This window comes from Bombina bombina, chromosome 6, assembly GCF_027579735.1.
Source record: "Bombina bombina isolate aBomBom1 chromosome 6, aBomBom1.pri, whole genome shotgun sequence".
NCBI lineage: Eukaryota > Metazoa > Chordata > Amphibia > Anura > Bombinatoridae > Bombina > Bombina bombina.
This window is the reverse complement of record NC_069504.1, coordinates 439,016,518-439,041,473: the sequence shown is the minus strand read 5'-3', so window position 1 is coordinate 439,041,473 and position 24,956 is coordinate 439,016,518. Positions and strand designations below refer to the sequence as shown.

At 35.3% G+C, this 24,956-nt stretch overlaps 1 protein-coding gene across 2 annotated transcripts in view; it reads left to right on the top strand.

Annotated features, from left to right (window-relative positions):
• LOC128663058 (F-box/LRR-repeat protein 3) overlaps positions 1-24,539 on the top strand; it is a 49,971-nt gene extending 25,432 nt beyond the window's left edge. For both annotated transcript variants that reach the window (XM_053717199.1, XM_053717198.1), the window contains 4 exons: positions 4,583-4,958; positions 6,933-7,055; positions 16,636-16,807; positions 22,849-24,539. In XM_053717199.1, the coding sequence (XP_053573174.1) occupies positions 4,584-4,958; positions 6,933-7,055; positions 16,636-16,807; positions 22,849-23,492 (1,314 nt within the window). In that variant the 5' untranslated portion in view covers position 4,583 and the 3' untranslated portion in view covers positions 23,493-24,539. The remainder of the gene's footprint in view (positions 1-4,582; positions 4,959-6,932; positions 7,056-16,635; positions 16,808-22,848) is intronic.
• Positions 24,540-24,956: the final 417 nt, after the last annotated feature.

Sequence of the window (24,956 nt, the reverse complement as noted above, 5' to 3'; positions counted from 1 at the left end):
ATCATCCTACCTTGTCTTCACCATACCAGGTTCACCGATTGGTCCAGAAGAGCTCCTCCGATGTCCTGATCCAAGCCCAAGCGGGGGGCTGAAGAGGTCCATGATCCGGCTGAAGTCTTCATCCAAGCGGGCCAGAAGAGGTCTTCCATCCGATTGAAGTCTTCATCCAAGCGGCATCCATCCGGAGCGAAGCGGCAGCATCCTGAAGACCTCCACCGCGGAACATCCATCCTGGCCGACGACTGAACGATGAATGACGGTTCCTTTAAATGACGTCATCCAAGATGGCGTCCCTCGAATTCCGATTGGCTGATAGGATTCTATCAGCCAATCGAAATTAAGGTAGGAATATTCTGATTGGCTGATGGAATCAGCCAATCAGAATCAAGTTCAATCCGATTGGCTGATCCGATCAGCCAATCAGATTGAGCTCGCATTCAATTGGCTGTTCCGATCAGCCAATAGAATGCAAGCTCAATCTGATTGGCTGATTGGATCAGCCAATCGGATTGAACTTGATTCTGATCGGCTGATTCCATCAGCCAATCAGAATATTCCTACCTTAATTCCGATTGGCTGATAGAATCCTATCAGCCAATCGGAATTCGAGGGACGCCATCTTGGATGACGTCATTTAAAGGAACCGTCATTCGTTGTTCAGTCGTCGGCCAGGATGGATGTTCCGCGGTGGAGGTCTTCAGGATGCTGCCGCTTCGCTCCGGATGGATGCCGCTTGGATGAAGACTTCAATCGGATGGAAGACCTCTTCTGGCCCGCTTGGATGAAGACTTCAGCCGGATCATGGACCTCTTCAGCCCCCCGCTTAGGCTTGGATCAGGACATCGGAGGAGCTCTTCTGGACGGATCGGTGAACCTGGTATGGTGAAGACAAGGTAGGATGATCTTCAGGGGCTTAGTTTTAGGTTTATTTAAGGGGGGTTTGGGTTAGATTTGGGGTATGTGGGTGGTGGGTTGTAATGTTGGGGGGATTGGGTATTGTATGTTTTTTTTTACAGGCAAAAGAGCTGTATTTCTTGGGGCATGCCCCGCAAAGGGCCCTGTTCAGGGCTGGTAAGGTAAAAGAGCTTTGAACTTTAGTAATTTAGAATAGGGTAGGGCATTTTTTTATTTTGGGGGGCTTTGTTATTTTATTAGGGGGCTTAGAGTAGGTGTAATTAGTTTAAAATTGTTGTAATATTTTTCTTATGTTTGTAAATATTTTTTTATTTTTTGTAACTTAGTTCTTTTTTATTTTTTGTACTTTAGCTAATTTATTTAATTGTATTTATTTGTAGCAATTGTATTTAATTAATTTATTGATAGTGTAGTGTTAGGTTAATTGTAGGTAATTGTAGGTAGTTTATTTAATTAATTTATTGATAGTCTAGTGTTAGGTTTATTTGTAACTTAGGTTAGGATTTCTTTTACAGGTAAATTTGTAATTATTTTAACTATTTTAGCTATTAAATAGTTCTTAACTATTTAATAGCTATTGTACCTGGTTAAAATAAATACAAAGTTACCTGTAAAATAAATATAAATCCTAAAATAGCTATAATATAATTATAATTTATATTGTAGCCATATTAGGATTTATTTTACAGGTAAGTATTTAGCTTTAAATAGGAATAATTTATTTAATAAGAGTTAATTAATTTCGTTAGATTTAAATTATATTTAACTTAGGGGGGTGTTAGTATTAGGGTTAGACTTAGCTTTAGGGGTTAATACATTTATTAGAATAGCAGCGAGATTCGGTCGGCAGATTAGGGGTTAATAATTGAAGTTAGGTGTCGGCGATGTTAGGGAGGGCAGATTAGGGGTTAATACTATTTATGATAGGGTTAGTGAGGCGGATTAGGGGTTAATAACTATTATAGTAGCGCTCAGGTCTGGTCGGCAGATTAGGGGTTAATAAGTGTAGGCAGGTGGAGGCGACGTTGTGGGGGGCAGATTAGGGGTTAATAAATATAATATAGGGGTCGGCGATGTTAGGGCAGCAGATTAGGGGTACATAGGTATATTGTAAGTAGCGGCGGTTTACGGAGCGGCAGATTAGGGGTTAATAATAATATGCAGGGGGCAGCGATAGCGGGGGCGGCAGATTAGGGGTTAATAAGTGTAAGGTTAGGGGTGTTTAGACTCGGGGTACATGTTAGAGTGTTAAGTGCAGACGTAGGAAGGGTTACCGCATAGCAAACAATAGGGCTGCGTTAGGAGCTGAACGTGGCTTTTTTTGCAGGTGTTTGTTGTTTTTTTCAGCTCAAACAGCCCCATTGTTTCCTATGGGGGAATCGTGCACGAGCACGTTTTTGAGGCTGGCCGCGTCCGTAAGCAACTCTGGTATCGAGATTTGAAGCTGCGTTAAAAATGCTCTACGCTCCTTTTTTGGAGCCTAACGCAGCCTTTATGTGGACTCTCGATACCAGAGTTATTTTTATGGTGCGGCCAGAAAAAAGCCGGCGTTAGTTTTTCGGGTCGTTACCGACAAAACTCCAAATCTAGGCCTAAGTAATTAGTTTGTCCTTATTAACAGTAACATTATAATTATACCTAGTTACAATCACATGCTAGTTAAGAGTTCAATCTGTAAGGCAAAGTTTATTTAGAAATTTTAAGAAAGTCTAAGAAAACGTAACCTTATCCTCAGGTCCCCTTATTTCTTACAGGCTTTGTCTACAAGATTCATAACTTCTCCAGTAACACTATGCCAAGTAGTAAAAGTTCATTCAACAATATATATATCCTTTAGGTTGTCTGTTGATATCTAATACAACTAGAATACAGGCTGTAGTTAGGATTTAACTCTATCTGTTATTATCTAAGTTGGGTAACATAATATATATTGGTCCTTCTATGTCCAAAACAGAAACACATTTTTTATCCTTTTTTCGTTTTTTTTCTTCTTTTTTTTATGCACAAAAACTATAATAAGGGATATATACTAAAAATACCTCTAAAGATCATCCCCTCTTTTATGCACATCTATTGCAATATATGACACTTGTAAAACATTTTTCATAAAATATATTACACATTTATAATCCAATACGTCTTTAATACCTATTGCGATATGTGAAACTTGTAAACCATTTTTTAAGGAATATAATCAACATCCATAATATGTCTCTATATGCTTTTAATCTATTTTAGTCTGGTCAATATAATATATATTGGCCCTTTTTACGATCAATACCTAAAAACCCCCTAAAAGACTGTTTTTTTGTTCATGAATATGCAATGAGATAGGAGATATATTTTAAGAATATTCTTAAAGACCATTCCCTCCTCTTGCATACTAACTGTGATATGCAACTTTTATAACCTGTCTTTATGGGCAATATATTCAACACCTGTAACTTACCTATCGTAACAATGTACTATTTTGGGTTGCAGTCTAAAATCGCCATCTAAATATAATACATAAACAACAAACTAATAGCAAATCTTGTAAGTCATAGATAATAATACTAATGTATGTCTAAATCAGTTAAACAATCAAACTTTCTCTAATAACGTTCTTTTTTCTTGCTATTCACACACGATAAGTGTCTCTTTAATCTACTATTATTGTTCTCGCACTGATACATTGTATTTCTGCTATTCACACTTAACAAGTGTTCTTATTCTACTTTCGTTTTTACACCGATACACTGTATCACTATATTTATTGACTTTCCAAAATCCACTAAATGTTACTATTGCTCTATTAGATGCCCTCCGAGTGGATGTACTAGTCTAACAGATATCACAAGATAATTTTAAATTGCGCTTTAGGCTTTTTAAATTGTGTTTTGCGCTCAAAGGGACATGCGCAGATGTTTTCCTAATTTATGTATCTAATTTGTGTTTGATAACCCGATAATATATATATATATATATATATATATATACATTATTTCTACCCGAACTCATTGTTTATTGTATCAAATATATTTTTTAAAAAACGTATACTTCTGAGTGATTCATTCATTTTTTAACGAACTAGTGGCTAATCCATTAACTATTCATTATCTCATTTAAACAACATCATAAGTACTATAGCCTCCCTGTTTGGCGCTCCTAAATTCTTTCTATCTCTTGTTGTAACTTATAATGACCGTATTGGGCGGTCATTTTCTAGAAGTTGAGCCAGTACTTTATTTTTTGGCGCTGTCCACTACAAAACCATTCTCACTTCTAGTGTACATATATGACTCCATTTATCAATCTGGCAAAGCAGTTTTGGAGATCTTTTGTTTCAGACTCGAACAACTGAATCAGCAAATGATAGTTAAGTATCAGCATTCTCTTAACCTCTCCACACCCCCTGTGCAATTGGGGCTGCAGTAGCAGCTACTTGTGCAATTATAAAAGCTGGCAGTATGCTGCTGCCCACTAGTTGTGATCACAAAACAATGATAAGTCGAGGCCCCTAAGTATGTATGAAAATTTTGTATAAATAATATATATTTCTAAATGATGATGATAATAAAGTCATTTTTAGGTTTTTAAATAATTAAAATCACAGACTTCAAGAATTGGGATAACTATTTACATTTTTTTTAATTAATCCTGTTTTTCATGTTTTTTTATTCTTCAGAATGAAAAGAAGTAGACTGACTGTTACAGTTAATAGTCAATCTGTACAAGGACCACAGAGAATTAAAAGACAGAAAATGGAAAGTCCCCCAAAACAAAGATTGAGCAAATTGCATCAACAAAACTACATAGACTGGGCTAATCTGCCACATCATGTGGTCTTACAAATTTTTCAGTATCTTCCATTAGTGGACCGTGCACGTGCATCCTCTGTTTGTCGTCGCTGGAATGAAGTTTTCCATATTCCTGAGCTGTGGAGAAAGTTTGAGTTTGAGCTTAATCAACCTGCTACTTCCTACTTGAAGTCTACCCATCCAGATCTTATTCAACAGATTATTAAAAAGCATGCAGATCATCTTCAATATGTTAGCTTCAAAGTAAGTTTAAAGGACAAATAAATTGTATGAACTATGAAAGCGTGCTCTTTAACTTGTTAAAATATTTTCGCATTAAGAAAAGGTTACATTTTAAACTGTTAGCTTTTATTTTTAGCTAGCTGGAAGTGTATATTTGTGTGCAACTGAACCCAAGGACCGATTGCTTATTGGCCGATAAGCAACACTCTACTGGTGAAAAGTGACTCACCTCACAAGCACAAAAAACTGTACTCATTATGCAAATTTAAGTTGAATATATTGTTAAAGGACCATCTAGTCAAAATTAAACTTTGGTGATTTAGATAGGGTATGCAATTGTAAACAACTTTCCAATGAACTTTTATCATCAAATTTGCTTTGTTCTCTTGGAATTCCTTATTGAAAACTAAACCTAAGTAGGCTCATATGCTAATTTCTAAGTCCTTAAAGGCCGCCTCTTATTTCAGTGGATTTTGACAGTTTTTCACAGCTGGACGGCGCTAGTTCGTGTGTACCATATAGATAACATTGTGATCACTACCATGGAGTTATTTATAAGTCAGCACTGACTGGCTAAAATGAAAGCCTGTCAAAAGAACCTAGATAAGGGGGCAATCTGCATAGGCTTACATACAAGGTAATATAACCGTGTTGGTTTTGCAAAACTGAGGAATGGGTAATAAAGGGATTATCTATCTTTTTAAAAAATAACAATTATGGAACAGACTGTCCCTTTAAGTATCATTGTAAAAATGAAAAATAATATTATATATTACAGAAATTATATTGTGAAACTACCTTGCATTAATTAAATATAACTAGAAGAAATTAAATTGAAATGCAATCCTTCAGTTTTATCATTGAAAATAATACCTTTCTTAAACTTAAGCATATGCACACCTTAGACCTTAGTTATATAAAATCTGTCTGATATATAATCTGTTAAATATGCACAGAAATCTAAACTGACAATTTATATATAATGTCTACCTAGTGATTAAATGGATAAAGTAGTAAACTCTTAGGGGGCCCATGTACAAAGCCGGGTGTGGACAAGGTTTCAGTCTTGTGAAACTGTCCGCCCATGAATGTGCAGTGGACACTGGATATCAGCAGCACTATTTCCTGCCATGTAGTGCTTAAGACACCTAATTAGGTATCAGTTTAACAAAGAATATTATAAGAACAAAGCAAATTTTAGAATGGAAGTCATTTTGAATTTTTTTTTTTTTAATTGCAAGCTCTGTCTGAATCACAAAATAAAATGTTTGAGTTTCATATACCTTTAATAAATACATGGTGGGTCTTCTAACTATATGACAATTCTCATTTAAATATATTTAGAAATTGCTTACCATAGGATGTAATTAAGGTCTTTGTATGGAAAGCAAGGTGCAGTGTGCTACATGGAGTATCTTGCACTGCTAAAAGCTCAACTTTCAATGAAATTCAAATCAAATTATTTGCAGTGCTAATTTGTATTTTAATGTTGCATGTATTTCTATATACGAAATACAGAATATGAATTCCTACAATACTACATTTCATCACATGCTATACTGTACAGCATTTGAACATACTTCTCCTCACAGAAATGCACGCAACACCCTATAATCTCAATCTTCAAAGTCAAATTTCAACATGAAAGCAAAATCTAGTCAAACAGGAATATCAAGAATTTCAGACGGGTTTTCACAGACCTTCATAGAAGCCAAATATTCACAACCAAACCAAAGTAACCACGCTCTATAATAATTTAATATTTATGTTGACTGTTAGAATGTTTTTTTGTTTCTTGTTTTTTTTTTATTTAACCAGTCAAATTATAAATTATAATTCACATGCTTAAACCTCCAAACTCTTCATTGCAATCCTTAATTAACAATCAGATGATAATTTATTTTCATACAAGTGCCATGGATTAAAAATATGATTTGTGCTTAATTTGTAACTTTTGTATAATATGTATACTTTATGTTTATCTGTCTGTTTTAGGTTGACAGCTGTACTGAGTCTGCAGAAGCAGCATGTGATATTCTCTCTCAGCTTGTAAACTGCTCCATCAAAACACTTGGCTTGATATCAACAGCAAAACCCAGCTTTATGAATGTGTCTAAGGTAATATTATGCCCAACTGTATGGAAATAGTGTGACTAAGTCTGTTATATACTTTTATCATTTATTTGTCCCATTTTCCATTCTGAGATTGTGAGCTTTTCAGTTCCTGTTAAAAATGGAAGTGCAGAACAGTTTTATTCCACACAGCCATTGGCTGCACACTCTAGTGACCTATTTATAACTGTCTCTAATTTAAGGGGTTACATATAAACAAATAGATTTCATTATAAACACATTTGTCAGTGATCTGTAAGCAAGTATATTGTAAAGATGAAAATCGTTACTTTTTAAAGTTTTTTTAAAAAAAGTTTTTAAAACAAGAACACATTTGTAAATAGATATTATTTTGAATGTTTTGCATACACAAACACAGACACATGTACATATTTAATGTAGCAATGAGAAAAGTAGTAGTTTTTTACAAACATTCTAAAAAATATATTTATATTTTAAAGTCCCTAATCAACTGAAGTGGAACTATCAATTCCAAGTTAAAAGGACATTCCGGTAAAAAAATTTTAATGCACATAGATGAATTATATTTTTGAATAGAAACATATTTGCATTATATATATATATATATATATATATATATATATATATATATATATATATATATATATATATATATATAAAGGCAAAATTATTTCTAGTAAAAGTTATCACTGCTTTAGTGTTAACATTTTTCTCTGCACATGCATGTGAAGCATAGCTAGATATTCTCAGCGCACCAGACTTTTAAATACAACAGCTGCTCAGAGAGCCAGAGAGCTTTTATCATGTCAGCAATTAACGAAACATTAGACACTAAATAAATGCTAGATAGAATGATGCATTCAAATAAAAAATTAGTCTGAGAATAACATGTAGGTGTATGTAGGCAGCAAAGGGCTTTAAAATTGAGATACATACATATACATGTCTAAATATGTATGTATACGTATTATGTGTGTGTGTACATATGCATTTATATCTGTATATAAGTATTTACAGACATGTATACACATATAAACACATAAATACATATTTAAAACATACATATTTATACGTATATAGTGCATTGGTGCCCTTTGCTGTCAAGTAGTTGAAAACATGAAAAAGCATATTTATGCAATATTCATATTTAAAAAGGTATTATACTGGGGGGCGGAGCCAGCTTTCAAACCAGACGGTCGCACTTCTTAGCAGCTCCAACTATAACATTTACAACAAATAAAATTAGCGACTGTCTAGGTTCAACTACTCTTTTATGGGAACCACTGATGATGGCCTGAAATCATGGACGTTCTCAACGATCACTCTTAAAGCAAGGAATACTTCATATGTGGGATCCCACAATCCTGATGCACTATAACCAACTGCGTGGTCTAAAGCAGCCATCTTGCGGCCTGACTGACACTTCCAACCGGGAGCAAAATTAACCAAGGGCTGTCATACTTAACCTTCAACTGAGAGGACCGTTAATTTATCCTATCATGGAGGATGCAGAGAGCATTGTGGAACAGATGCATAGGTTTCTAGACGAGTGTAGCGTTATGTTAAGACGCCAACCTATAATGGAGTTCCAGCAATCTGCAGCGACGAGGACAACCCACACTGCCTACTTACTCACACCTGTTTTGGAGAATGGGGGAGTTGAGGGCTCGCAGAGCTCGCCACCTACAGAGTGCCGTATTCAAAATCCCATGGATGTGAATTATGAAACAGCGGCATCTTGTGTATCTGATGCGGACTTTGGGGAAAAAACGTGCACATCTGAATGCTCACAGCTCCTGAACTGCGGCAGCCTACCTTGTGTGTCATCCGATGCAACCAGTCGCAGAATATCGGTGAAGGGCCTAGTGTCTTACAGCGGACTGCACAGGGTCCATTGGGACCAGCCGTGGACAGATCGGTTCAGAGGAATAGCTACTAGGAGAGACTCTTGCCTTACGCGCTTGGGACTGTCTCCTCATTCGGTCTGCCGCACCGGAGTTGGCTGATTGGGACACAGGTTTACTAACTTTGGCCCTTCAGGTCTTTGTATTTGTATTGGAGATAGCAGAGACAATGAGTTTGCACAGTTTTAAGTTCTCTCCCAGTTTACTTTTCTCTATTACCTGTACCCCCTCCACGGCCTCTAACCTAGTGTGTTTGGAGCTGCTATGCCCAGATTCACTACCTAATTCTACACTATACATGCTTATAATCTGCAACCAGATCGCAGTATTTATCCCAGTTCTAGGAAAAGTCCATGCTGTTACGTTTTATTATTAATGAGCACATGCTTTCAGGCTTATCTAGGTAGCTTGGAAAGATATTTAACATGGTATATATTACATTACAAGTCTCAAGTGACAGCAACATCACCTATTTTTTTTGGGGGTCTGAGTAACTCATAGTATATGTTTCCCCTCTGTTGTATATTGCCTTCCCTGCATACTATTACTTTTAAGTTAACCACCTAATCTATAGATTTTATAATACAGCTTTGAGCGGAGGAAAGATGTAATATGTTACCCTGTGTTTATACCATATCATGATTCCTTGTTTAACAGTGTTGTAGTATTATTTGAGTTTGCAGCAGCTGCCGCTATATGTTTTGCTCAGGCTCATTAGGCAGTCACCCTCTATGGTTCTATGAGTGACTCTAGATTTATCTCATAAGGTTTCGTTTGATGTATAGGTTAGGATATTTTTCCCATAGCTAATTCATAGACTGGGTTAGACACAGTTCTCTATACATATTAACTGTTGTTAACCCACCTCACAGTGCTCTCTTGTCTAATTTGACTTCATATATTGCAAATGTCATAAGGCTCTGGAATTTGTATATATATTTCTCAAATACCGTAATACCTATTAGTTTTTTGCTGTATATTTATGTAGAGCCAATCAGTGTTACAGCACTCTCGGTATGCCTCATTTTCTCACTCTTAAAAATATGATGGAGGTCACTGTTTACCTAAACTAGGGTTTTGCTGACACAAGAAAGAAATACACACTATAACTCATGAAGATGTAAATGAGCGTGTGTGGCTGTTAGATGTTGGGAGCAGGCTCCCAACCTAGTTAAACTTGTGCTGACATGTATGATCACGTTTGTTAGGGTCAAAGAATGATTTTACGTTAGAGCCTACCTCATTTCTCAAAATAACTTACACACTAGTCCTTGGGTATAGGGCCCGTACTCAGGTGACATGGCTTAAAATGATTATAGGAGTAGACTCCGACTTCACAAATAGTCTTGTCTTGATAGCTACAATTCTGCCACGAGTCTATATAGGTAGTATTAGAGATAAAACAGTAGACCCTTTACACTAGTCAGCCTCACTCCATAGTTCTAGCTGGTGGCCTAAATATCTAATCGTATGTTGCTTCATGTTTGTGGGCTTCCATTTTGCTTGATTATGCATGGAGCAGAGATGAGATATCTTTCATAATTTCATAATTAAACCCATAAAGACCCTGATTGTTTACTATGGTAATAATAGATCTAAAATCCATAATATACCACTAGTATTGTTAGAACTTTCCCATCGGACTCCAGGTTATTAGCCTTGATATTCACCTAAAATGTTTGACAAGCCATTACTTGAGGTTTACCTGCCCTGCCTGTGATAATCTACAATTTAAATGCTTCCTTAACTACATATCCTATCCATCGCATTCATTCTCCCACCTCCCCCCCCCACCCCCATAATGAACCTCCTAACTCAGGAGGTCTAACCACGCGGCTTCTCTTGTCTATGCCGCAACCCACCTATTTATGTTTATCTATCTTACCATATTACCTACACAGTAGAACTGCATTTTCATTTGTGTTTATACTTAACGCGTCAATTGCTAAACTAATTAGAGTTTATTGGTTCACATACAATCATTTACACTACTAATTAAGAAAACGAGGTTCCAGTTTTCTGTTTTTTTTTAATAAGCCACTTCATATTGAGAATTTTATCTTTCAACATATATAGAAATTGTTACATTGAAATGTGACATCTGTGTTTGTTTTACTGATGTGCTGTTTAATTTAAGTTGTATTGTTCTCGCACAACCTCTATAAAATATTTATAAAAAAAAAAAAAAAAAAAAAAGGTATTATACTGTGTATTTACTGTAAATATTTTACATTCCAATGTTCTGCACATAGCAGAATAGTTTTTAGTATTTATAAATAAAGTGCCCTCCCCTAATATTGGCACCCTTGGTAAATATGAGTAAAGAATACTGTGAAAAATTGTCTTTATTGTTTAACATTTTGATCTTTTGTTCAAAAAGTACACAAAAATGTGCTGCTCTTATAGATATCAAACAATTGCAAACACAACACAGGTTTAGCCAAAAAAAATCTTTTTTAAATATTTGTGTGCCACAATTATTGGCACCCTTTTAGTCAATACTTTGTGCTACCTTCGTTCACCAAGATAACAGCTCTGAGTCTTCTCCTTTAATACCTGATGAGGTGGGAGAATACATGGCAAGGGATCTAAGACCATTCCTCCATACAGAATCTCTCCAGATTCTTAAAATTTAAAGGTTGACGCTGGTGGACTCTCCTCTGGCAGGACCTTGATTTTGTGGTCAGTAAACCATTTCTGCATTGATTTTGATGTATGTTTTGGATCATTGCCCTGTTTGAAGATCCAACTACGGCCCATTTAAAGCTTTCTGGGAGAGGCAGTCAGGTGTTCATTTAATATCTGTTGATATTTGATAGTCTATTATGCCACCTACCCAGGTCCTATGGCAAAAAACAGCCCCAATACATTAAAGAACCACCACGATATTTAACAGTGAGCATGAGGTACTTTTCCATATGGCTAATTCTCTGTGTGCGCCAATTAGTGACTGGCAAACTAAAGACGCTTGAGTTTGTTTTTTGGTGAGAGTAGAGGCTTTTTCTTGACACCCTTCCAAACTACTTGTGGTGATGTAGGTGACGTTGGATTGTAGTTTTGGAGACTTTCTGACCTCAAGACACAACTAACTTCTGCAATTCTCCATCTGTGATCCTTGGAGATATTTTGGCCACTTGAACCATCCTCTTCACAGTGCATTGAGACAATATAGACACATGTCCTCTTCCAGTTTGATTCATAAAATTTCCAGTTGACTAGAACTTATTAATTACTGCCCTGGTGGTTCTAAATGAGCATTTTCAATACTTTTGCTATTTTCTTATAGCCACTTCCCATTTTGTGAAACTCAACAACCTTTTGCCGCACATCACAGCTATATTCCTTGGTCTTACCCATTGTAATGAATGACTAAGGGAATTTGCCCTATGTGTTACCTCATATGTATACCCTTGTGAAACAGGAAGTCATGGTTGAACAATTTCCTGTTCCTAGTCACCCAGGTGTACTAGAACATTTTAAATATTAGTGGGAATATACTCCAAATATATTTTCCTCATATAAATTCATAGGGGTGCCAAAAATTATGTCACACATATATTTAACAAAGTTTTTTTTTTTTGATAAACCTGTTTTGTGTTTGCAATTGTTTGATATCCATGAGAACAGAGTATTTTTGTGTATTTTTTGATCAAAAGGTTAGACAATAAAGGCAATTTTCCACAGCCTTCTTTGCTCATATTTACCAAGGGTGTCAATATTAGTAAATGGCACTGTAGCTATTCCTATAAATATATCTGTATATATCTATTCCTATATATATAATCATGTATATAGATATATATTGTACCAATACACCATCAGACCTATGTAGAAATATGTATTTATGAATACACAGAACACGTTCTGCTATGTGAAGAACATTGGAATATGAAATATTAATATTTTCATATCTGGTTAGCGCACTTGAGAATATGCAATGCGTTTTTTTGCGTGAATAAGATGTTAGTTTTTTCCCATTTATTTTGCTCCATTGGCTTCTATTGGGGAATACATTAATTTATGCAATATACTAAGTTTGGCTTTTTGCGCGCATCGGTTAGCGCTCATGCAAAAACAGCTTACTTGTAAAACGTTTAATTGTAATTACAGTTTTCAACTTGTAATACGAGTGCTACCGAATACGTGCAAAAAGCTTACTTCTAGTAGAGTTAGCATGTGAGTGGGAGCGTTAAGTTCTGCTCCACTTGTAACCTGGCTTCAAATCATTACCAGATAATCTATAGCTTGTAAATATAAAGCATGTATTTTACAAAAATGCTTCAATTCAAAACTGAATCCCCTCTAAACAAACAGGAAAACTAAAATAATAAATTCAATATATTGGAAGGAATTAAATTGTGAATCAAATAAACAAAACTTGGAATATCTTGATTGCACCAACAAATAATTTATTTGAAAGACAATACAGTGAAGGCAAATATTTCAATTTAGTTAGAGTTTGAAATGGTACAAAATTCTGACATCTATTATAGCCAATAGGATACAAAATGTAATGAATGGTATTAATTCATAGGGATCAATCAGGTTTCAGAAAGGGTAGATCATCTATATCAAATTTATGGATTTTTTTTGTTTTACTGTCCTACTTAAATGTCCAAGACTCCCTAGACAAAGACCTGAAGTTAGTTGACCCTATAATTCTGTCTTTAGATGCCAAAAATGCTTTGGATTCTATGAACATTTATTCACAACTCTTAATAAATTTGGCTTTAAGGGTAAAATTCTGGACTTATTAAAGTCATGTTATAATTTTCCAACCTCCTCCTTGATAGTCAATTCATCAATTTCAAATTAATTTACGCTATACAGAGGGACAAGACAGGGATGCCCTCTGTCACCATTCCTTTTCAATTTGGCAATAGAGTCTTTAGCAATTACATTAGGAGCTAGCATTAAAGGAATCAAGATTCTGGGCAAGGAAATATTGATATCTCTATATGCAGATGACCGCTTATTATGTATGAATAGAGCAGAGAAGTATATACCAATAGTCTTACACCTAATTACAAATTTTGGATCCTTTTCTGGATTTAAAATATATTTACTGAAATCTGAATTACTCTGGTTATCTAGGAAACATTCTAAAATTAGCCATCCTTTTTGAAAAGTAAAAACCTATCTCAAATTTTTAGGAATTAAGGTATCCCCTTCTTACCAAAACTCTGGTATGAATTAAATTATAAGGAAACATGTAATGATGTGATAGCAAGACTACAAAGATGGCTCAAATTACCATTATCATTAATGGGCAAAGTTAATATAGTTAAAATTATTTTATTTTCTAAAATATTTATCTGATGCAGACTATACCTTTCCCCTTGCATAAATCGGACATATCTGTATTAAACAAAAACAATTTTTTTTTGGCAGGGGAAAAGAGCAGTATTAAGTCTTTAAAAGCTTCAAATGCCTAGGGACATGGGGGTAATGCATTTACCAAATTGTGAAATATATAACAAAGCAGTCTAAGCAAAATACATGATCGACTGGCTGACTCAGGGAAATTATTATACAGACTTAGAGATTGAGCAAGAAATAGCTTCCTCATTCTCATTAGCTGCCTTAGCCCAGATACAAATTAAAAACTTACCTATAATATATTAAAAGATGCCCGTTATAAGGGAACCCATAAAAGCCTGGCAAGACCTATGTTGACTAGGCAATTAAAATTTTAATTTCTCAGAATGTTATCCCATACAAGGTAACCCCGATTTCATAGCCGGATTTACAACGCAACCATTTCGAGAATGGGCGAGACTAGGACTCTCACAACTAGTTAATAAAATAAACAATTCATATAAAACGTTTCAAGAACTTAAAGGGACAGTCAACACCCAAATTTTTGTTGATTAAAAAGAATGATAATCCCTTTATTATCCATTACCCAGTTTTGCATAACCAACACTGTTATAGAAATACACTTTTTACCTCTATGATTACTTTGTATCTAAGCCTCTGTAAACTGCCCCCTTGTTTCAGTTGTTTTGACAGACTTGCATTTTAGCCACTCAGTGTTCACACCAGGGTTTACGTGCATGAGCTCAATGTTATCTATATGAAACACATGAACTAATGCCCTCTAGTGGTCAGAATGCATTCAGATTAGAGTCAGTCTTCGAGATCTAATAAATTAGTATATGAACTTCCTAGGTTTAGCTTTCAACTAAGAATACCAAGAGAACAAAGCAAAATTGGAAAGTTGTTTAAAATTACATTCCCTATTTAAATCATGAAAGTTTTTTTTGGACTTGACTGTCCCTTTAAACAAGAATTTAATATCCCTAATAATCATTTATTTGCCTATTACCAAGCAAAAAGTTGTGCTATAAGATTAATTCAACAATATAGTTATAACTGGGACTATGAATTCATGCATAAAGTTTTCTCACAATTTAGAACCAACATTTTCTCAATATCCTTTTTATATAAATTTATAATGCACAAAAAGAGCGAGAGAAGAATCATGAAAAGTCATAATAAATGGGAGAGACTGTTGTCAGTCAGGCTCATGGATAATACAATAGCTAAAAGTATTAAAAGAGTCAAAAAGGCTTCCTTGGCAGCTTACCATCAAGAGGCGCAAATCAAATTTATTCATAGGACCTACTTAACACCTAAAAGGTTATCAAAGGTTGCTGAAATAGAGAGACCCAATGTAGCAAATTAACTATTAGGAATGTAAACATCTTACATTGTTTCTGGTATTGTTACAAAATTCGAAACTTTTCGCAAAAAATCTTGAATTGGTTGAGTACAATACTTCAGATAAAAATTGATCTGGAATGTTTAGAGATAAAAAAAATTTTACTACACGGGTCCAAATTTAAAGAAAATACAAAATTCTTAAACCTGACAATACTCACAGGGAGAAAAATTATACTTAGGATGTGGAAATCCTGAAAAGCCCCTATGTGAAAGGATTTAATATCTGAACTTCGTATTCAGATCATATTAGAGCAAATAGACACTTTATCTCTTACAGAAAATGGTCTAAAAATGTATACAGAAATGGGAGTAATTTATATTGGCACAAGAAATAGAATTTAAAAAACAAATCCTACATCCTTTTGCACACTCGGTACTATTGCTGGAGTATAGACTCAGGGGACAAAGGACATGCATAGATGATTAGCCTGGAGGGGATTGTGTGGGAAAGAAAGGGAACAAACATATTTTTGCCCCCCCCCTTTTTTTTTCTCTCTTCTTTGTTTATCATGATTTGATATGGTTTTGGTTTATGATTGACTTCTATAAACATATATGTACTATTTATAGTTTATTTGTTGAAAGTATTATTTGTATAAATATATGAAATAATAGAAAAATATTAAATTTCAACAGGATGTCGTAGGGGAAAATATTTACTTATTTTTTTTTAATTAAATTAACTCAGTTTTTTCATGAAATGATAGAAACATAAAATATTTGTTTAAAAAATAAGACTGCAGTTACTCTGCACTAAAACAAATATGTATCTTCAGATTACTGAATGATGTCCTATTAATCATTTCTTTTTTTTTGTGGTCTTGATATCTATTCCTTATCATGTTTCCTTTTTTCTTTATTTTTATGATTACACTGCATGGCACTTTAAAGAAATGGTTTTAATATGTCATTAATAATAATAATAGCAAATTTATATTGTTAATAATTTTCCTTTTTTTTTTCTTTCTTTGTAGTCTCACTTTGTATCTGCACTGACAGTTGTTTTTGTTAACTCAAAATCACTGTCATCAATAAAGATTGATGATACTCCGGTTGATGATCCTTCATTAAAGGTTTTGGTTGCGAATAACAGTGATACATTAAAGCTACTGAAAATGAGCAGCTGTCCCCATGTGTCTCCTGCAGGTAAGAAAGTAAATATGAGGAATAGTGGTTGCTTTAGCTAAACTGAATTTAAAAATAGTATGGATCAGACAGTACTTTGACTAAGGAGAAGCCCTACCATTGTAGCTACTAACAACAGATCTTCTCACTAAATTTTTAAGAGAAAAGAGTTATAGGTTCTCGTTCTGTTTCTGCATGTTCCTTTCAGTATCAAATTTTCATTGGAAGTGCTGCTGACAATGTATTGCCTTAGGCCTAGATTTAGAGTTCGGCGGTAGCCGTCAAAACCAGCGTTAGAGGCTCCTAACGCTGGTTTTGGGCGCCCGCTGGTATTTGGAGTCAGTGATTAAAGGGTCTAACGCTCACTTTTCAGCCGCGACTTTTCCATACCGCAGATCCCCCTACGCCATTTGCGTAGCCTATCTTTTCAATGGGATCTTTCTAACGCTGGTATTTAGAGTCGTTTCTGCAGTGAGCGTTAGAGCTCTAACGACAAGATTCCAGCCGCCTGAAAATAGCAGGAGTTAAGAGCTTTCTGGCTAACGCCGGTTTATAAAGCTCTTAACTACTGTACCCTAAAGTACACTAACACCCATAAACTACCTATGTACCCCTAAACCGAGGTCCCCCCACATCGCCGCCACTCGATTAAAATTTTTAACCCCTAATCTGCCGACCGCCACCTACGTTATACTTATGTACCCCTAATCTGCTGCCCCTAACACCGCCGACCCCTGTATTATATCTATTAACCCCTAACTTGCCCCCCACAACGTCGCCGCAAGCTACTTAAAATAATTAACCCCTAATCTTCCGACCGCAAATCGCCGCCACCTACGTTATCCCTATGTACCCCTAATCTGCTACCCCTAACATCGCCGACCCCTATGTTATATTTATTAACCCCTAATCTGCCCCCCACAACGTCGCCGACACCTACCTACACTTATTAACCCCTAATCTGCCGAGCGGACCTGAGCGCTACTATAATAAAGTTATTAACCCCTAATCCGCCTCACTAACCCTATCATAAATAGTATTAACCCCTAATCTGCCCTCCCTAACATCGCCGACACCTACCTTCAATTATTAACCCCTAATCTGCCGACCGGAGCTCACCGCTATTCTAATAAATGTATTAACCCCTAAAGCTAAGTCTAACCCTAACACTAACACCCCCCTAAGTTAAATATAATTTTTATCTAACGAAATAAATTAACTCTTATTAAATAAATAATTCCTATTTAAAGCTAAATACTTACCTGTAAAATACATCCTAATATAGCTACAATATAAATTATAATTATATTATAGCTATTTTAGGATTAATATTTATTTTACAGGCAACTTTGTAATTATTTTAACCAGGTACAATAGCTATTAAATAGTTAAGAACTATTTAATAGTTACCTAGTTAAAATAATTACAAATTTACCTGTAAAATAAATCCTAACCTAAGATATAATTAAACCTAACACTACCCTATCAATAAAATAATTAAATAAACTACCTACAATTACCTACAATTAACCTAACACTACACTATCAATAAATTAATTAAACACAATTGCTACAAATAAATAACATTAAATAAACTATCTAAAGTACAAAAAATAAAAAAGAACTAAGTTACAGAAAATAATAAAATATTTACAAACATAAGAAAAATATTACAACAATTTTAAACTAATTACACCTACTCTAAGCCCCCTAATAAAATAACAAAGCCCCCCAAAATAAAAAATTCCCTACCCTATTCTAAAATACAAATATTACAAGCTCTTTTACCTTACCAGCCCTGAACAGGGCCCTTTGCGGGGCATGCCCCAAGAATTTCAGCTCTTTTGCCTGTAAAAAAAAACATACTATACCCCCCCCCCAACATTACAACCCACCACCCACATACCCCTAATCTAACCCAAACCCCCCTTAAATAAACCTAACACTACCCCCCTGATGATCTTCCTACCTTGTCTTCACCATGCCAGGTTCACCGATCCGTCCTGGCTCCAAGATCTTCATCCAACCCAAGCGGGGGCTAGACATCCACTGAAGAAGTCCAGAAGAGGGTCCAAAGTCTTCCTCCTATCCGGCAAGAAGAGGACATCCGGACCGGCAAACATCTTCTCCAAGCGGCATCTTCTATCTTCTTCCATCCGATGACGACCGGCTCCATCTTGAAGACCTCCAGCGCGGATCCATCCTCTTCTTCCGACGACTAGACGACGAATGACGGTTCCTTTAAGGGACGTCATCCAAGATGGCGTCCCTCGAATTCCGATTGGCTGATAGGATTCTATCAGCCAATCGGAATTAAGGTAGGAATTTTCTGATTGGCTGATGGAATCAGCCAATCAGAATATAGTTCAATCCGATTGGCTGATCCAATCAGCCAATCAGATTGAGCTCGCATTCTATTGGCTGTTCCGATCAGCCAATAGAATGCGAGCTCAATCTGATTGGCTGATTGGATCAGCCAATCGGATTGAACTATATTCTGATTGGCTGATTCCATCAGCCAATCAGAAAATTCCTACCTTAATTCCGATTGGCTGATAGAATCCTATCAGCCAATCGGAATTCGAGGGACGCCATCTTGGATGACGTCCCTTAAAGGAACCGTCATTCGTCGTCTAGTCGTCGGAAGAAGAGGATGGATCCGCGCTGGAGGTCTTCAAGATGGAGCCGGTCGTCATCGGATGGAAGAAGATAGAAGATGCCGCTTGGAGAAGATGTTTGCCGGTCCGGATGTCCTCTTCTTGCCGGATAGGAGGAAGACTTTGGACCCTCTTCTGGACTTCTTCAGTGGATGTCTAGCCCCCGCTTGGGTTGGATGAAGATCTTGGAGCCAGGACGGATCGGTGAACCTGGCATGGTGAAGACAAGGTAGGAAGATCATCAGGGGGGTAGTGTTAGGTTTATTTAAGGGGGGTTTGGGTTAGATTAGGGGTATGTGGGTGGTGGGTTGTAATGTTGGGGGGGGGGGTATAGTATGTTTTTTTTTACAGGCAAAAGAGCTGAAATTCTTGGGGCATGCCCCGCAAAGGGCCCTGTTCAGGGCTGGTAAGGTAAAAGAGCTTGTAATATTTGTATTTTAGAATAGGGTAGGGAATTTTTTATTTTGGGGGGCTTTGTTATTTTATTAGGGGGCTTAGAGTAGGTGTAATTAGTTTAAAATTGTTGTAATATTTTTCTTATGTTTGTAAATATTTTATTATTTTCTGTAACTTAGTTCTTTTTTATTTTTTGTACTTTAGATAGTTTATTTAATGTTATTTATTTGTAGCAATTGTGTTTAATTAATTTATTGATAGTGTAGTGTTAGGTTTATTGTAGGTAATTGTAGGTAGTTTATTTAATTATTTTATTGATAGGGTAGTGTTAGGTTTAATTATATCTTAGGTTAGGATTTATTTTACAGGTAAATTTGTAATTATTTTAACTAGGTAACTATTAAATAGTTCTTAACTATTTAATAGCTATTGTACCTGGTTAAAATAATTACAAAGTTGCCTGTAAAATAAATATTAATCCTAAAATAGCTATAATATAATTATAATTTATATTGTAGCTATATTAGGATGTATTTTACAGGTAAGTATTTAGCTTTAAATAGGAATTATTTATTTAATAAGAGTTAATTTATTTCGTTAGATAAAAATTATATTTAACTTAGGGGGGTGTTAGTGTTAGGGTTAGACTTAGCTTTAGGGGTTAATACATTTATTAGAATAGCGGTGAGCTCCGGTCGGCAGATTAGGGGTTAATAATTGAAGGTAGGTGTCGGCGATGTTAGGGAGGGCAGATTAGGGGTTAATACTATTTATGATAGGGTTAGTGAGGCGGATTAGGGGTTAATAACTTTATTATAGTAGCGCTCAGGTCCGCTCGGCAGATTAGGGGTTAATAAGTGTAGGTAGGTGTCGGCGACGTTGTGGGGGGCAGATTAGGGGTTAATAAATATAACATAGGGGTCGGCGATGTTAGGGGTAGCAGATTAGGGGTACATAGGGATAACGTAGGTGGCGGCGATTTGCGGTCGGAAGATTAGGGGTTAATTATTTTAAGTAGCTTGCGGCGACGTTGTGGGGGGCAAGTTAGGGGTTAATAGATATAATACAGGGGTCGGCGGTGTTAGGGGCAGCAGATTAGGGGTACATAAGTATAACGTAGGTGGCGGTCGGCAGATTAGGGGTTAAAAATTTTAATCGAGTGGCGGCGATGTGGGGGGACCTCGGTTTAGGGGTACATAGGTAGTTTATGGGTGTTAGTGTACTTTAGGGTACAGTAGTTAAGAGCTTTATAAACCGGCGTTAGCCAGAAAGCTCTTAACTCCTGCTATTTTCAGGCGGCTGGAATCTTGTCGTTAGAGCTCTAACGCTCACTGCAGAAACGACTCTAAATACCAGCGTTAGAAAGATCCCATTGAAAAGATAGGCTACGCAAATGGCGTAGGGGGATCTGCGGTATGGAAAAGTCGCGGCTGAAAAGTGAGCGTTAGACCCTTTAATCACTGACTCCAAATACCAGCGGGCGCCCAAAACCAGCGTTAGGAGCCTCTAACGCTGGTTTTGACGGCTACCGCCGAACTCTAAATCTAGGCCTAAGTGTCCTGTTTCAAACATGCATTTGATGTTCACCAATCTTAAACAGACTTTCTAATGCAAAAATGATTTGCTGTAGTTTATTAGAGTAAATGTTGCCTTACTGACTAGCTAATAGGCAGTTAAACTCAAAGGTTAAAAGGCCATTGTAGTTAAATAGAAATGTATGCTCTATGATATAGTTAGAGCATGTCATTTTAGCAGGTAATTGTTTTCCTCCTGATTCGCTTGCATTTTAAACTGATTATTAAATTAGTCAATTTGACTAGAAAGTTCTTAGTCTCTAGAGTCAATCTTCTTTGATACTGTTAGATTTTATTTATAAGCCACAATACCTCTTTTCTATACCATCTGTCATTTATATACATTTGATTAACTAGATTATATTTTCTGGACGTATCACGTTCCTCTGTTAGTAGACACCTATATATCTTTATCCTAAAACCTGTAATTCATTTTTTTTTTAAATTTATACATCTTCATGACAGATACATTTTCTTCTACTTATTTCTTTGTCTATATGCTTTAGAGCTAGATTACGAGTGGCGCGCTATCAGTTGCGCACAAGCAAAAAAGGGGTTTATAATGGCTCTTTGCATGCTTCGGAAGTACCTTGCGTATTATGAGTTGAAATCAAATGAAATCCAGCCAAAGATATAGGTCGGTAGATTATACATAGACCTCCTAGGGTTTAGCAGTGTTACCATTATCCAAGTGGCATTTGGAGGTAAGAGGAGTGAGGAGGATAGTTCCATGGGCTTTTAATTAGCCCCAGTTGGACATAATTGTACAGTGCCATATTATTTGTTATGGGTTATTGTCTATCAGAATATATAAGTGCCAACACATAAAGACTAACATTCTTGAAATCAAATGAGCTCGCTCAAGTGCAATAGAATTAAACGTGTGTCAGGATAGCACGTTTTCAGAGCTCTGGTTAACTGTTAGGCTAGACTAAAAAGTTGCACAAAAAACATTAAAAATACATTTGAAAGTAAAGTTACACTCATAATAACAATATCTAATAAAAATTATTTTAAAAAAATTGAAAAAAAAAGTTTTAAAGGGCTCAAAGATATGAGGTCTCAGGTGTTAAAGTCCATACATATACATGTCTAAGTATGTATGTGTATGTGTGTGTAGAGATGTATTTATGTGTTCTAAGTATTTTTAAATATATATATATATATATATATATATATAGTGTGTGTGTATATATATATATATATATATATATATATATATATATATATATATATATATATACAAATGTGAATTTATGAATAAATAGAACATATTCTGCTATGTGAGGAGCATTGTAACGTGAAATATTAGTAGTTCATGTCGGGTTAGTGCACTTGAGAAATAGGTTTAGTATAGAAAGTACTAGATAAATGCAGAGCTGAGTTTTGCTTAAATAAACATCTATGCATATATTTATTTTTATTTTTTCCCAAGGAATTCTGTGTGTGGCCGATCAATGTCATGGACTTCGTGAACTTGCACTAAATTATCATCTACTAAGTGATGAACTATTACTGGCTCTTTCAACTGAAAAACATGTGCGCCTTGAACATCTTCGTATTGATGTTGTAAGTGAAAATCCAGGACAAACACAATTCCATACTATTAAGAAACAAAGCTGGGATGCCCTTATCAAGCACTCACCTAAAGTGAATATTGTTATGTACTTCTTTTTATATGAAGAAGAATTTGATGTATTTTTTAGAGAGGAGACCCCAGTCACTCATCTTTACTTTGGACGTGCAGTGAGCAAAGCAATGCTAGGTCGAATAGGCTTGAATTGCCCTCGCTTGGTAGAGCTGGTAGTATGTGCTAATGGAGTTCAACCTTTGGACGATGAGCTGATTCGAATTGCAGATCGTTGCAAAAACTTAACAGCTATTGGACTTGGAGAGTGTGAAGTTACTTGCAGTGCTTTTGTTGAGTTTGTGAAAATGTGTGGACAAAGACTGACACAACTTTCTATTATGGAAGAAGTACTTATCCCAGATAATGACTACAACATGGAACAAATCCATTATGAAGTCTCAAAGCATCTTGGAAGAATGTGGTTTCCTGATATGATGCCTACATGGTAGTTTGAGTCAAATTTGAGTTTCTAAAATTGGTTGGCCTTTGGCTCTACAAACTATGCAATATTTTTGCATAATCCTTAGAATATGAATAGTATACGTATATACAAAAAGGAATTTGTTAAAAAATATAATTGCTTTCTAAAATCTGATTTATTTCACAAATGTATAAAATATGATAATGTTTGTTATCAATATGGAGCATCACTTTTAAGCACTTTTAAGGACATATTTCTAGATTTAAAATGTATGTCCATTGCCCGATGGTTATGACTTAAAATGCTGAAATAACTTAACGTGTAAAAATGTTTATAGTTTTGTATAATTTGTAAATTGTACTGTGTATAGGTAATTAATAATTGGATATATTTTAAGATAATTAATTAAACACACTTGGTTGAATAAACTATTTATTCGACAATTCTAAATACAAAGTAGAGGTAGACATTTATCTTTTTATGCCTCTTGTTCATTGTATATTGGATGATATTTTCCCTCTTTCTCGCACAAATATACACATATACAACTTTTCTTATTTTCTTTATCTAATTTACAGTTATTATATGCTATGTGAATAGCACCAGCGGTGAATATGTATGTTAAAACACACCACAAATACATTACCCTATATCATTACGATAATATTTAATGGAATCATTAGCAAGAAACTAATGTTCTTTGTTTTTTGTATATATATTACTGTGTTGTATGCCAGATTATTTTTAAATGTCTGTAAAATTATGCTTTTGTATTTTTGCCATTACATGTATTGTAGACTGTTTTTTGTTTTAACTACATGTGCTACTTCTCTTGAAAACCATATTGGTTTTCTTTTACTTTTACAAACAAGCTTAATACAGCGTTTAGTTGCATCTAGAATAGCTTTATTCACATTGTTCTTGTACTCCTGAAATTTGCACCATCCATTTTAGAGATTCATTTAGGTTTCTGCCCATGTAAGAAAAATCAGTTGTTCTAAAGTTTAAAACTTTTGTTTTACTATGGTTGTACAGTACCTTTGCCTGAATATTAAACCATACAGACTGATGATCACTAGAGCCTAAGTTCTCACCACAGACACTTCAGATACTATATCACTGTTTGTAAGTACTAAATCGAATACAGTTCCTTTACGTGTTGGCTATTTTACTAGTTGCTCAAGAGATTCCCCTTGTACAAAAAACTATAAAAGACAGTGACAAAACCTTCTCTAGATATATCAGTGAAAAGAGAAAAACTAACATAGGGATAGTAAGACTCACAAATGATGATAGAGTAGTGGAAGAAGATACACAAATTGCAAGCTGTTTAAATTATTACTTTTGTTCAGTCTTTACAACAGATGGTAAATATAATGAGATTCTCTTAAGGGATGTTAATTTAAATGATTATGTGAGTAGTACTTTTCTTTTTACAGAGGAAGAGGTTTCAATTTATTTTAATTATTTTTTTTTATTTTCTGTAGCGTAG